This window comes from Sciurus carolinensis, chromosome 9 (assembly GCF_902686445.1).
Source record: "Sciurus carolinensis chromosome 9, mSciCar1.2, whole genome shotgun sequence".
NCBI lineage: Eukaryota > Metazoa > Chordata > Mammalia > Rodentia > Sciuridae > Sciurus > Sciurus carolinensis.
The window spans coordinates 72,678,918-72,692,899 of NC_062221.1; the positions used below are offsets into that span (position 1 = coordinate 72,678,918).

Sequence of the window (13,982 nt, forward strand, 5' to 3'; positions counted from 1 at the left end):
CAGCATCCCTTCATGCTCAAAACACTAGAAAAAATTGGGGTAATGGGAACATTCCTAAACATTATAAAGGCCATCTACGCTAAGCCCATGGCTAATATCATTCTAAATGGTGAAAAACTGAAAGCGTTCCCCCTAAAAACTGGAACAAGGCAGGGATGCCCTCTTTCACCGCTTCTATTCAACATCGTCCTTGAGACTCTAGCCAGAGCAATTAGACAAACCAAAGAAATTAAAGGGATACGAATAGGAAAAGAAGAACTCAAACTATCCCTGTTCGCTGATGACATGATTATATATTTAGAGGAACCTGGAAATTCCACCAGAAAACTTTTAGAACTCATAAGTGAATTCAGTAAAGTAGCAGGTTACAAGATCAATGCTCATAAATCCAACGCATTTTTATACATAAGTGATGAATCTTCAGAAAGAGAAATTAGGAAAACTACTCCATTCACAATAGCATCGAAAAAAATAAAATACTTGGGAATCAATCTCACAAAAGAGGTGAAAGACCTCTACAATGAGAACTACAGAACACTAAAGAAAGAAATTCAAGAAAACCTTAGAAGATGGAAAGATCTCCCATGTTCCTGGATAGGCAGAATTAATATCGTCAAAATGGCTATACTACCTAAAGTGCTATACAGATTCAATGCAATTCCAATTAAAATCCCAATGATGTACCTCGCAGAAATAGAGCAAGCAATTATGAAATTCATCTGGAAGAATAAAAAACCTAGAATAGCTAAAGCAATCCTCAGTAGCAAGAGCGAAGCAGGGGGTATTGCAATACCAGATCTTCAACTCTACTACAAAGCAATAGTAACAAAAACGGCATGGTATTGGTACCAAAATAGACAGGTAGATCAATGGTACAGAATAGAGGACATGGACACAAACCCAAATAAATACAATTTTCTCATACTAGACAAAGGTTCCAACAATATGCAATGGAGAAAAGATAGCCTCTTCAACAAATGGTGCTGGGAAAACTGGAAAACTATATGCAATAGAATGAAACTAAACCCCTATCTCTCACCCTACACAAAACTCAACTCAAAATGGATCAAGGACCTCGGAATCAGACCAGAGACCCTGCATCTTATAGAAGAAAAAGTAGGTCCAAATCTTCAACTTGTTGGCTCAGGATCAGATTTCCTTAACAGGACTCCCATAGCACAAGAAATAAAAGCAAGAATAAACAACTGGGATAGATTCAAACTAAAAAGCTTTCTCTCAGCAAAGGAAACTATCAGAAATGTGAAGAGAGAGCCTACAGAGTGGGAGAATATCTTTGCCAACCATACCTCAGATAGAGCACTAATTTCCAGAATCTATAAAGAACTCAAAAAACTCTACACGAAGAATACAAATAATCCAATCAACAAATGGGCTAAGGAAATGAACAGACACTTCACAGAAGAAGATGTACAAGTAATCACCAGATATATGAAAAAATGTTCAACATCCCTAGTAATAAGGGAAATGCAAATCAAAACTACCCTAAGATTTCATCTCACCCCAATTAGAATGGCGATTATCAAGAATACAAGCAACAATAGGTGTTGGCGAGGATGTGGTGAAAAAGGAACACTCATACATTGCTGGTGGGGTTGCAAATTAGTGCAACCACTCTGGAAAGCAGTGTGGAGATTCCTCAGAAAGCTTGGAATGGAAACACCATTTGACCCAGCTATCCCACTCCTTGGCCTATACCCAAAGGACTTAAAATCAGCATACTACAGAGATACAGCCACATCAATGTTCATTGCTGCTCAATTCACCATAGCCAGATTGTGGAACCAACCTAGATGCCCTTCAGTTGATGAATGGATAAAGAAACTGTGGCATATTTATACAATGGAATATTACTCCGCAATGAAGAATGATAAAATTATGGCATTTGTAGGCAAATGGTCGAAATTGGAGAATATCATGCTAAGTGAGATAAGCCAATCTCAAAAAACTAAAGGACGAATGATCTCGCTGATAAGCGGATGAGGACATATAATGGGGGGTGGGAGGGGCTAGCATTAGGTTTAGGGTTAGGTTTAGAGTTAGGCTAAGGAGAGCAGTAAGAATGAAGGAAAGAAGGACTGTGTAGAGGGAAAAGAGGGGTGGGAGGGGTGGGAGGGGTGGGAGGGGTGGGGGGGAGGGGAAAAATATAATAAACATCATTACCCTATGTAAACGTAAAAAAAATAAAATAAAAAAAAAAATAAAAAAAAAAAAAAAAAAAAGAAGAAATTCCTTGTCTACCATCTATGACCAGAAGATAGCTGGAGGCACAACTAACATTTAAGTCTTCAGACTCTATCTCCTAATTAATATATTGTAAATTCTGTTCTATAAATTTAGAATTTCCTTTAAAAATAATGCTATGATTACTGGTAAATTGTGAAGATAAAAATTGGAAAGATCCATTGTCACCTTGTGCAGAAGAATTGACATAGCAGGTTCAAGACTGCTATGCTTAGAAAGCCCTGATTGCAATGTTAGCCTATGGTTAGGATCCGGAAAATTGGATTTCAAGAGTGTTTCCATCATTCCAAGAACTGTTTGTGCAAACACTACAGTTATGCTACCACTTGCTTGCCCTCGGGGAGTCTGGAATTCTGGTCCATGGTGAAGGTGCCTTGAGCACTGAGTCTCTCACAGGCTTTCCAGATAGTTGACACTTCACATGTGTGCCAACTTATTTCTAGAGGAGGGAAGAGCATCCTGGGTGCCTGCAATGGGGGAAGACTTCAGAAGCTTGCACCTGTTTTCTCTGGTTTTCCCCTAATATGCTTTTATCCCTTGCAGATTTTGCTTTGTGACCCTGAACTGTAATAAATCATAGCCAGGAGCACACTTATGCGCGGAGTCCTGTGAATCCTGCTAGCGAATCACTTGGGGAAGTCGTCTCGGGGACCCCCAAACAGAGCCCACTGGATCCCTAGATTTTCATTCACATTAGAATAGCATATTTCCTCAAATTAAAAAGCCATGGGTTTCTCCCCTGCAGAGATATTATCCCACCTTTCGCATGCATTTGTTACAGCTATACAGTCATTATAGCTATTTAAGTCAGTAAGGTGAAAGAGCCAGTTTTCCTTGGAAGTTGTCATAAGCAACTCGTAGTGAGGACAAAGAGGACACAGGGGAGAGGGAAGAGCCAGGAGGAGGAGGCTGCCATCTGAAGGGCTCACTCTGAGTGGTGATTCAGCAGCTTAGTGGCAGCCTTTCTATATATCATGAAAAGCCAGCAAAAATGAGCATTTTCTGCCACATTCACACATTTAATGAACCAAATCCTCCTACTGTATGACCTTTGCATGCAGGTCAGTTCTTCAGAGCAGCTGCATTGATTCCCATCCATTTTTAGGTTTCACTGATGAATTAAAAATAATACCTGAGGCTCTGAAAGAAGCTCTGTCATTGCTCAAAAGTGGCTGATTTACTCCCAGGGAGTATCCCAGACCTGGAGAGAATCTTCGCCAGTGAGGATTTATGATAAATGTCAGTGATTATGCTGATAATAGAGTGTTCCACTGAAACTAGGCAAGGGAAGGCATTTTCTTTTCAGTGGAGAGAAAGAGCATAAACTGCTTTCTACAAAGCCCAATGATGGTGCATTGGTATCTTGCTTCTTCTCTGAAGAGCAGGAGTCGGGCAAAAAAGAAGAAAGAAGAAAGGTATCAGAGGGAGGAAGACTAAAATGGGGGAAAGAGGGAAACAAAACTGCCAGAGAATGAGGCAAAAGCTCCCTTCAGCTGTGGATCTCTGGCCATGGAAACCCTGTCCCCAGGCTTTTCTCCAGATCCACAACTTAATGCTACCAGTTATACTTCAGGGTGCCACTGAGACCACCCTCTCAGCTGGCCTGGGCCAGGCCCACTCCGACAGAAACTTATAGGAGGGTAGCCCCATCCTTGTGATCAAACAAGCAGCTTTTGCAACCTCCATGTAAATTCCAAATCTTACTCTTACATCTGGTTCTAGAGGAGGCAATACTCAATATCCTATACTTAGGGACAAGTCTCTTATTCTTTTGCCCACAATCCTACATGTTCTCATGGTGTCCCAAATCTGGAAAATAGTCCAGGAAGCTGAACTACTGCCTTGAAGTGGACATTGGTAGTTTTAATCTGCACAGTGTCCCTTCTTTGGAGAATTTTGAAACTACTGATGAGTACGCAGCCTGCTGTGGGATGGTATCATGACCCAAACACAGTTAACCACAGAATGATATGCTTTGTCCAAGAGGTGGACACACACACAAGCAAGACCAATCAGAACCCTGCCCTGGGATGGATCCACAGGCCTCAGGAGAATAGAATCTCTTTTCTTACTGGAGTTCTCAAGTTTAGAGGATGTGATTTGAGACTTGCACCAGTCATTGTCTCAGTCATGTGGAAAAAACAAACGTCAGAATAAACTTGAGAGTCTGATGTGTGTGTACGTGTGTGTGTGTGTGTGTATGCACACACACATGTGAAAGAGAGACTGGAAGACCAACAGACAGACAACATTAACCCCTGCCTTAGTTTCCTAGGGTTGCCATGACCTTGATGACTTGAAACAATGGAAATTCATTTTCTCACTGTGCTGGAGGCCAGAAGCCAGATAGCAAGGTGTCAGCAAGGCAGCACTCCCTCTGGAAGCTCGGGGAGAATTCCTTTCCTGCCTGTTCCAGCTTCCGGTGGCTGCAAACATTCCAAAGTTTTCCTTGGCTTGTGTCTGCATTGTCAAATCTCCATCTTCACCTTCATATCACCTTCTCCTCTTGGTGTCTCCTCTCCAGTTCCATCTACATATAATTTCCCCTCTGCCTCTATTGCTTTTAGGGTCCACCTGGATAATCCAGGAGAAGTTCCTCCGCTTAAGATCTCTCATTTAGTCACATCCTGGCCATATTTACTCTTTTGCCATACAAGGTAACATTTATAAGTTTCGGGAAGTGTATATCTTGGTGGGCATTTTTTAAGTCTTCCACCAGTCCCAATCAAGTTTTCCCAAGTTCCTGCAGCTCCTCCTTCAGTCCCAGGAGTCTCCCCAATCTCCTCACTAATCAATAAATTCCCTCCTGGCTTAGGCTAGCATGCATCGTTTCAGTGATGCATATTAAAGATGTCTTAAATAATACATGTCCCCGTGTCTGCAGCAACTGGGCAATGGAAGAAGGAACATGGTGCTATGGACAGAACATCTGCTCTTCTGCAAATGTTTGAGAAAATCACTCCTCTTATCCAGCTCTGCTTTTTTTAGAAACTTTACAAATATTAAGCTTAAGGGATGAATGCATTTGTTTATATTATCTTTTGTTAAGCTCTATAATAATATTTATAGCCTGATGATCAGTTGAGATTTTTTCAATTGTGTTAAAAAAAAAAAACCTAAAAGATTTGAACAAAGACAAAAAGACAACAAACCTAAAAAGATGGGCTAAATCAGGTTCAGCCTGAGTTGAGGCTCTGATAATATTCCTGGTCTCCATCTTCTGGATCTGCCTTTTCCAGTGTGGTATATTTCAGGCCCTGGGAGGAGGCCCCCTACAGCTTCAGACTCATGTCTTCTGGCACCCAGTAGCAGAGAAGGTCAGTTTCCCTGATGGGTAGGACAAAAGTCTTAGAATTGGATTTTCGTAGCCCTCTTGGGCTAACTTCAATCAAATGTCTCCTCTGAAGTAATAATCACTGTGCCAAGGGATGAAATGTACTGACTGATTTATCCTGAGTCACTTCTTTACCTCTAGAGTGGGGTGGAACACATGAACAAAGAGTGGAAGAAGAATGGTATTGTAGGAGGAAACTAGTGTCATTACCTAAAATACAGGAAAGCAAGCTGGATGCAAAAGGAGTTGATGTGTACTGAATATCATGACATTGAAAAATGCTATGAAGTCAGGGCTGGGGATATATCAGTCAATGGTAAAGTGCATGCTTTGCCTGTGCAATGCCCTGGGTTCAATCCCCAAAACAAAAACAACAACAACAACAAAAAAAACCTGTAAAATCCTTTCGCTATCAAGCTCATGATAAATAGATGGAATAACAGAAATCATAGTGTATGAATATAATGTGAAAATTTATACTATTGATTTACAGAATTTTCTAAAATTAACTTTGAAGTTATTGTGTGGGTCTAAGATCTTTAGACCTGATGGAGTAGGCTACATTAAATTGCTCTGGATACATCGATCAATAAATATTTAGTAAATACTTGATTTCCCCAAGTTGCTGATGAAAGCATCTTTCCACAGTTATTCTCAATGATTAGTCAATACATCATAATGAATGATTAATTAACCATAATAAATATTATAGACATGGTTTTCTGCAGCAGTGATTTTCAAATGTCTTGCACTCCTACCAACACCAGTAGACTAATACAGTGACTCATACCTGTAATACCAGTGATTCTGAAGGCTGAGGCAGGAGGAAAACAAGTTCAAGACTAGCTTGGACAAGACCCTGTCTCAAAATAAAAACTAAAAAGCACTGGGAATGTAGCTCAGTAGTAGAGTGCCTCTGGGCTCAATCCCCATTAGACAAAAATTTTTAAATTACACAAATTTTTATAAAGAAGATGAGTTAAAGATAAAATGATCAATATAGTGTTAATTTTACTTATTAATGGTCAAAAAATCTTTTTATCTCATTGGAAAAATAGGAAAAATAAATTTACTGAGTGTGATGGCATTACTTCATTTAGAAATTATTTGCTTAAAATTTTGTGATGAAGAGTTGAAAGTCTGATCTGGGTTCAATTTATTTTGATATTTGGTTTTATAGCTTTAAGAGCTGAACGAAGATAACTAATTGTTAGGGACTGCATTGCATGCCTCAAAAATTCATATCTGAGGGCTGGGGTAGCTCAGTGGTAGAGTGCTTGCCTCGCACGTGCAAGGCACTGGGTTCAATCCTCAGCACCACGCAAAAGTAAATAAATAAAGATGTGTCCATCTACAACCAAAAATATTTTTCAAAAAATTCATACTTTGAAACTCAAACTTCCAATGTGACTATTTGAGGACAGGAGATAATTAAAGCTAAATTAAGTTGTAAGAATAGGGTCCTTATCAGATAGGTCCTGTGTTCTTATAAGTAGAGGAAGAGACACTAGAGAAAAAGCCACATAATGACCCAGGAGAGAGCCATGTGACCCAAGGAGAGAGGCCTCAAGAAACTTGGTCTTTTGCTAGCACCTTGGTCTCCAGAACTGTGAAATAATAAATATGTCAGTTAAGTCACTGTTTGGGGTATTCTGTTACAGCAGCTCTGGAAAATAAATGCACTCACAAGCACACATGGGTCTTGCTGGAAGACGTGTGCTATTGGTTCACTTACCAAATCATGACCTCATTTTTCAGTTTCATTTTTTGGTCCTAAAAACCAATCTTGCAAAGGTTTTGTTGAAATCTGACTAGTGAACTTACATCTGCTTTGTAAATCACTTATTCAGAATTACCTTAAAGTTGTCGTATTTTATAATATTTTAAAAAATGAGTAAATAAACCATTAGAACTCTTGGAAGATTCTTTTTTTTTTTTTTTGAGAGGATAATAAAAATGTATTCAAAGTCTTCAGGACATAACCAGTGCTCAATAACTGGTAGATATTACTAAAGCTTGCTTTGTAAAACTTTCAGCCTTGCCCTTCATATAAATGAAGTACCAACTTTGTTAAACAATATCTTCTCCATCTTTAATTTTCAGACCAAAATAGCTGTGTGGCTTTGAGACATGTCTTCAACTTTATACAATTCAATTTTTTCACATGCGAAATAACAGGGATAATATCCTGAGTAAGAGTAGAGCTCTGCAAGTTCATGATTCTAGTAATGCATTATCCATCTCTTCCTTGATCCTAATTAAAGCAGAGTACAGTATACATATCAATAGGCTTCAGAATACAGCACAGCACTTGGAAGATTCTTAAACAGGTTAGAATATTGTGTTTTTCAAATGTGCATATATGAAAGGTTTATAGGTGTTCCATTTTTATTATTTTGAATAACAAAATCACTTAATGATAAAACATTCCAAATTATTTAATTTCAAAATATTTTATCCATAGCATTCTTCTCTTAAAGAGCAATTATTTTATTAATTCTTAATATCATCACATTTCATCCTGAAGTGACAGATTGTGTGTGAATTTTAATCGATAGGAAGCATTCTCCTTGTTATCACAGCTCTCTTTAGGTCAAACAATGATGCATATTTTCAAATTCAATGACATTTAAGAACTCTGTCTCAAAGTCACCTTTGAGCCTAATGAAATATAAAATATTTTGAGAGTCATTGCCCATGTCAGTACTAAGTATTAGAAATATTTTGCTATATCTTAATTTATAAAACTTATTAACCATATCAGTGACTGTCTGTAACAGTATGTGCAGCTCTGACCCCAGTGCCTTTGCTGTGGCAGCTCCTCTATGGATGTGCAGTGAAGATTTCATGTGTGAGCCTCAATATGGAAACTTGCCCAAATTCTTCCACTCCTAGGTGGCTTCACTTGCACAGTTCTTCCAAAAAATATTGTTTTCATTAAGGATGCAATGTATTATTAAGAATGTTTCTCTCTCAGTACCCTTCCTAGGTTGCACACACAGAAAAAGCAATTCTTTGTGCATTTCATTATTGAAACAGAATCTAGCCAATATAATAATCTAAGGAACATTTGAGACATCTATATATTTATTCTTTATATAGCTATCTCCCACATGATGTAATTTGTTCTAATACTTGTTTTATTTCATTTTCTGCTAATCTACAGCAATATATATAGCCATCCCTTGGAATCCTCAGTGATTGTTTCCATGACACCCCCAAAGGTACCAAAATTCAAGGATGCTCAACTCCCTTATGTAAAATAGTTATATTTGTGCATAACTTATTGTACTTCCCCCAAATACTTCAGATCATATCTAGATTACTTATAATACCCAATACAAAGTAAATTCTATGCAAGTAGCTGTTATGCCATATTATTAAGGGAACAATGACAAGGGGAAAAGTCTGTACATACTTACAACAAACAAAATTTTTTCTGAATATTTTCTATTTGTGGCTAGTTGAATCCATGGATACAAAACACAAAATATATGTACACATTTTGCCATCATATTGTTCTTCGTGTACTATTCCTATTGAAGCAGGAAAACAAGTGTGTCCTCAGCAGTATGTCTTTTGTCATTAAGAAATCTAAAATAAAGTCTCTAAATATTTAGTATTAAATTAAGTGAAATTTTCCGAAGTACTAAATTGAATATTACATATACTCACACAAAAAAGCAGGATTTGTCTTTATGTTCCAGATACCTGGTTTTTAAAGGTCTTGGTTATCCTACGTACTTTTAACCAGTATTTCAAGGCATACCTAGGATAAGGCCATAATAATGACTGTGAATCCATATTTTAAATAGCCATAATGTTATTTCTGAATTTTTTGATTGACTTATGGTCAGGTTTGATTGTCATTGCTTTTACTGTGTTGATGTAGCAGACAGCAACTCTTTTCTGAAGTAGAAAATGTGTTAGCCTTTTCCTTACTATTAGGAAAAAGCTTTATCCCCACTTATGGTTTTGTAGCTGAAATAGTTTTAATCTAGTTTAAACTAGATGCTATTATATGTAAATCCAGTGAAGTGGGCACACTACAGCACATCACAATCTGTTAAAAGGACAAGTTGCTGTCAGTCCCTTTGTTTGGAAGAACACCCACTCTTCATGGTGTCTGGCAAATGAGGTTTAACTCATGACTGACACAGGAACCAAATATGAACACCAGAGTCAACTCATATTTGCAAAGCCAATTTCTATTTTTAGATAGGAAATAAGTAAAAACAGAAGTTCTAATATTCTTTTCCCATGCCTTCTGGGGACGCTTTACCCCTGTTTGGAGAACTGTGATTTCACAGTGGAGGCTATAGTGGACATTGGCTCCTCTAGCATCCATTCCCTGCTTCTCCTTGCCAACATTAGGTTTACCTTCTTTTGGATGTTCCAAGGGTGGGTCTTCATTGGCTTAAGCCAGCCAATTGCCCAACCAGAGTGATCAGTTTGGAGAGGTCAAGAAACTCAATTTGGCCTTTAAAAAGTATACCCTGGCTGGGCATGCTGACACATGCTTGTAATACCAAGGACTCAGAGGTTGAAATAGGAGGATAGCTAGTTGGAGGCCAGTCTGTGCAATTTATTCAGATCCTGTTTCAAAATAAAAAATAAAAAGGGATAGGGTTATAGCTCAGTGGGGTTCAATCCCCAATAGGGTAAAAGAAAAATAAAGTATGTCCTATGACTTTTGTAGCAGCTCCAGAAAGAGGCTCTCTCTCACCCAGATGAGATTAGCCATGCTGTCAGTCACCACACTGAGCACAGAGACTTGAGGTTCCAAGAATCACCCTATAGAACTCAGGAATGCAATAACACTGCTGAAAGGTGGAAGCAAGAGATGGCAAGAAAGTGATCTCTGGTGACCTTATTTGAACTACCAAATGAAGGCTTACCTAAATCCAGTCTTATCTATGTACTTCTCAGCTTCGTGGGTCAATGCATTCTATTTGATCTCAGAACCATTTATTTAAATTGGCTTCTCTGTCACTTGCAACCAAAGCATCCTCACTGATAACCATACTCCGAATCAAGAACTATGTAAACAAGTGTTAAACATTGTATAGCAGTATGCAATAAAATGCCAAGCTATAAAGCTGAATAACCAACTATATAACCTTGGAAAAGTATCTAAATTTGTCTAAGCTTCAGTTCTCTTATTTGAAAATGGAACTAATAAAAAATACCTTTTAGTTTATTGTGACAAATAAAATAAGACAAGTTGAATGATTCTCAAGAACCTGGCACGTAGTACTAACTGCAATTTAGATGCAAAGCAGAACAATGAAAAACTAATGGTCACCATTTATAGAGGCCTGCTACCTGCCTGGCATTTTTTGTAATGTATCTATTTAAATTTCACAGTCCTTGAAGGGCGTTATCACTGCTTTTTTGTCACATGCAGAAACCTAGGATCTGAAAAATTAAGTAATTTGATGAAGGTCACCCAGCTAGTAAATGGCAGTGACAGGAATCAAACTAAGGGTAGTTTGACCTTAAACCTCACATACTTTCCACTAGGCAAAGTTTTGTTAGAAAAGAGCTAGGGATGCAATGAAATTTGACTTGGGCTCTGAAAACAACAATAACAAAAGAGAATTTCAATAGACAGAAGGAAAGAATGCCAGTTTTGAGGGGATACAGTGCTATACAAAGGATGCAAAGTATTGTGATTTAAAAAGGGCAGAAACAAAACTTCATATATCATAGTTTCCTTCTTTGATTCTAGCACAACGATTGGGAAAGGTAACTAGTGGGGGAAAATCTATTTTCTACTCCTCTTATTTCCACAAGGAGGGAGCAGGAGGGAGTTTTCTGACTGATGAAATCCAAAGTAGTCATGCATCCTCTACACTCTCAAGTTTAGGGAGCAGGCCTGCCCCAGGAAGCAGTGTTTTCTGCTTTTCCATGCAGTGGGTTTAATACAAGTAGGCTTTCCAATTCTGCCTGTCATTGTGAGGAACTACTAGTAGGTCCATTGTCCCTTAAGTTCTAAAGCCACCATTCCAGTTTTCACCAAGAACAAAGCTGATATTTGCTCCCTAGTCAGTGTGATTCCTATTGCCATCAATAGGGGATCTGGGCATTATTTCGAAGCCCTCCTAGTAGGCACTCAGCAAACCTTGGTCGAAGAATACAAGTCCAGGGGACAATTTAAAGATGCCTGATTTGAGCAGAGGGAACATGTTGAAGTAGATGCAGAGAGGGTTAAGGTCTGCCAGGTAATGGAGGGTTCACAAAGAAGGAAGAAGTTTGGATACAATGCAGGGCAACAGTGCTGAAAGTTTCTTAATAAAGGAAAAATATGAGAAAGGTAGAATTTAAGTCAGGTAGTGAGAGAATGTGGCCCCGTGTTGCAGTGGAACTAGAAAGGTAGGTTGTTGGGAGTGGGGGTGCAGCTGGAGCCAGAGGGCAACCAGAGGTGGTTTCCAGAACTTCTGAATGAGGGAAGATTAAGGTCTGGCCTAGGAAGGTGGGCATGTGGAAATAGGAGGGGAGGGATACATATGCGATCTCAATGGGAAAATGGGAAAACTGCCAGGCTATGGTGACAAACAAGCTCTGTAATAAGGAGATACATTTAGAAGGCAACCACTGAAGGAGGTAGGTGAGCAGGTTCCAGAGCCAGGGTAAGAAGTGGGATTTAGCTTTGGGCATGTTAAATCTAAGATGCCAAGATTTGTTCTCTACACCAGCCACAGGGGACTCATGGCAGGAAAGAAGCAGAGATTTAAATGAGTAGGGAGCACCTTCAAAGAGGGAAGACACTTTTGAAGGTTGCTAGGAAGAAGTTGGTGGATATTGGAGGCATGAGCATGGCAGTTACCCGTAATGACACAAGGACAGGGACACAGGTGAGGCATGGGCCGAAAAGAGGAGGCGGACACTATTCTTAGACCTGAGGGAAGGGCAGAATAAGGCTGCCAGCATATGCAGGACTCAGGATCTTCTCAGCAAAGCAGGGGGCCGCGCCCTCACCCCTTGATTGCACCCACAGCAGCCTTCCCTGCGCCGGTCGGTCTTCGACCACTGCACCCACTTCCTGGTGCTCTGGCTACAGCGACACCCCCGTTCCCGGGCTGAGGTGGCTTCTCTGTACCCCAATCCTCTCCCTTTCAGCAGTAGGGAGGCTCAGGCTGCCTAGGCTGAGGGGCGCCTTTTCCCCCGGTTCCAGTCCCGGCCCAGACCGGGAACTCCCAGCGGTACCGCCCACCTGGCCACCACCGCAGCCAGCTCCCGCGGCCACCCCGGCTGCCGCAGGCCAGCCGCCCTTCCCGGGGGAGGGGTTTTGCCCCCAATCCCCGCGCCCGCTTCCCCTCTCCGCCTTTGTGGCAGCGCCCCTCGGGACAGCCCCCACTGCCTCAGCCGCAGCGTCCCGGGGGCCGGAGGGGTGCCTGCCGGAGGGCCGGGCGGCGAGAGGGGTTCAGGCGGAGCCAGGACGCACGAGGGTTCCCCAGAGCCGGGGACAAGGGAAGGGAGGGGAGTGGAGCCGCGGGGGCCGCTGCTGCAGAAGTGGGCGGAGAATGGGAGGAGCTGGGGGGCAGGCAGTCGGGAAAGGAGGGGTCTTAAGGGGCGGCGAGCCCAGGTCGGATTTCCTCCGAGGCTGCCGAACGGCGAAGCTCCCACCTTCGCTTTGAGCTCGCTGCGGCCGTGCTGTCCCGCGCCCTCGGGAGCCCCGGACCCGACCATGGTGAGCGCGGGGCGCGGTGGCTCGACCCCTCGGGGCGGCCTGGGGTACCCGGGCTGAGGGGACGACCTGCGGGTCCTGAAGAAGTTTCCCGGGTCGGCGCGGGGCCCGGCGCCTTCAGTCTCGCTCTCTTCTCTCTTCCGCAGATGTGGAAACACTGGCTTGCGCTCGCGTTGGTGGCCGTCGCCTGGGTCCATGCCGAGGTAGGTGAGGGGTCCAGGAGGTCGGATCGCGGGCCCCAGGCCAGTGGGCTCTGCGCGCCTGGCGGCCGGCGTACGTCCTGGGGATGCTCCCAGGGTGGGACTGGGAGTTTCCACACTTGCGGTGGAGTGGGGTGGGGTGAGGCTCGGGGGCGCTCGGAGCAGAAATGCTACTCACCAAACTTCAATCTCAAAATCAGGAGAAGTTTGGGCCATAAGCGGGAGCCCCACCGCGCCTAATATGGAGGGAGGGTGGGGAGGGGGAGAGAGCACGAACCGAGCGGATTGGGACCGACGCGGCGACAGGAGCAGCAGTCGAGTTCAAAAAGGCTCCTTGAGGTCTTCCCTTCACTTTAGAGGAAATTGAGAATAGTTGGGGACTTTTCCAAGTCTGTCTCCTCCGGGGGTGGGGGTGGGGGAACCAAGAGATTCTTCTTTCCGGGCAAATAAATTTCCCTTTCTCTTTTATAAAGTGAGATTATGATTCCCTGAAATT

General features: G+C 41.8%; 1 protein-coding gene across 1 annotated transcript in view; it reads left to right on the top strand.

Moving 5' to 3' along the window:
• The first annotated feature begins 12,826 nt into the window (after positions 1–12,826).
• Fstl1 (follistatin like 1) overlaps positions 12,827–13,982 on the top strand; it is a 54,181-nt gene continuing 53,025 nt past the window's right edge. The window contains exons 1-2 of the mRNA XM_047563514.1: positions 12,827–13,289; positions 13,433–13,489. Of these exons, the coding sequence (XP_047419470.1) occupies positions 13,287–13,289; positions 13,433–13,489 (60 nt within the window). The 5' untranslated portion in view covers positions 12,827–13,286. The remainder of the gene's footprint in view (positions 13,290–13,432; positions 13,490–13,982) is intronic.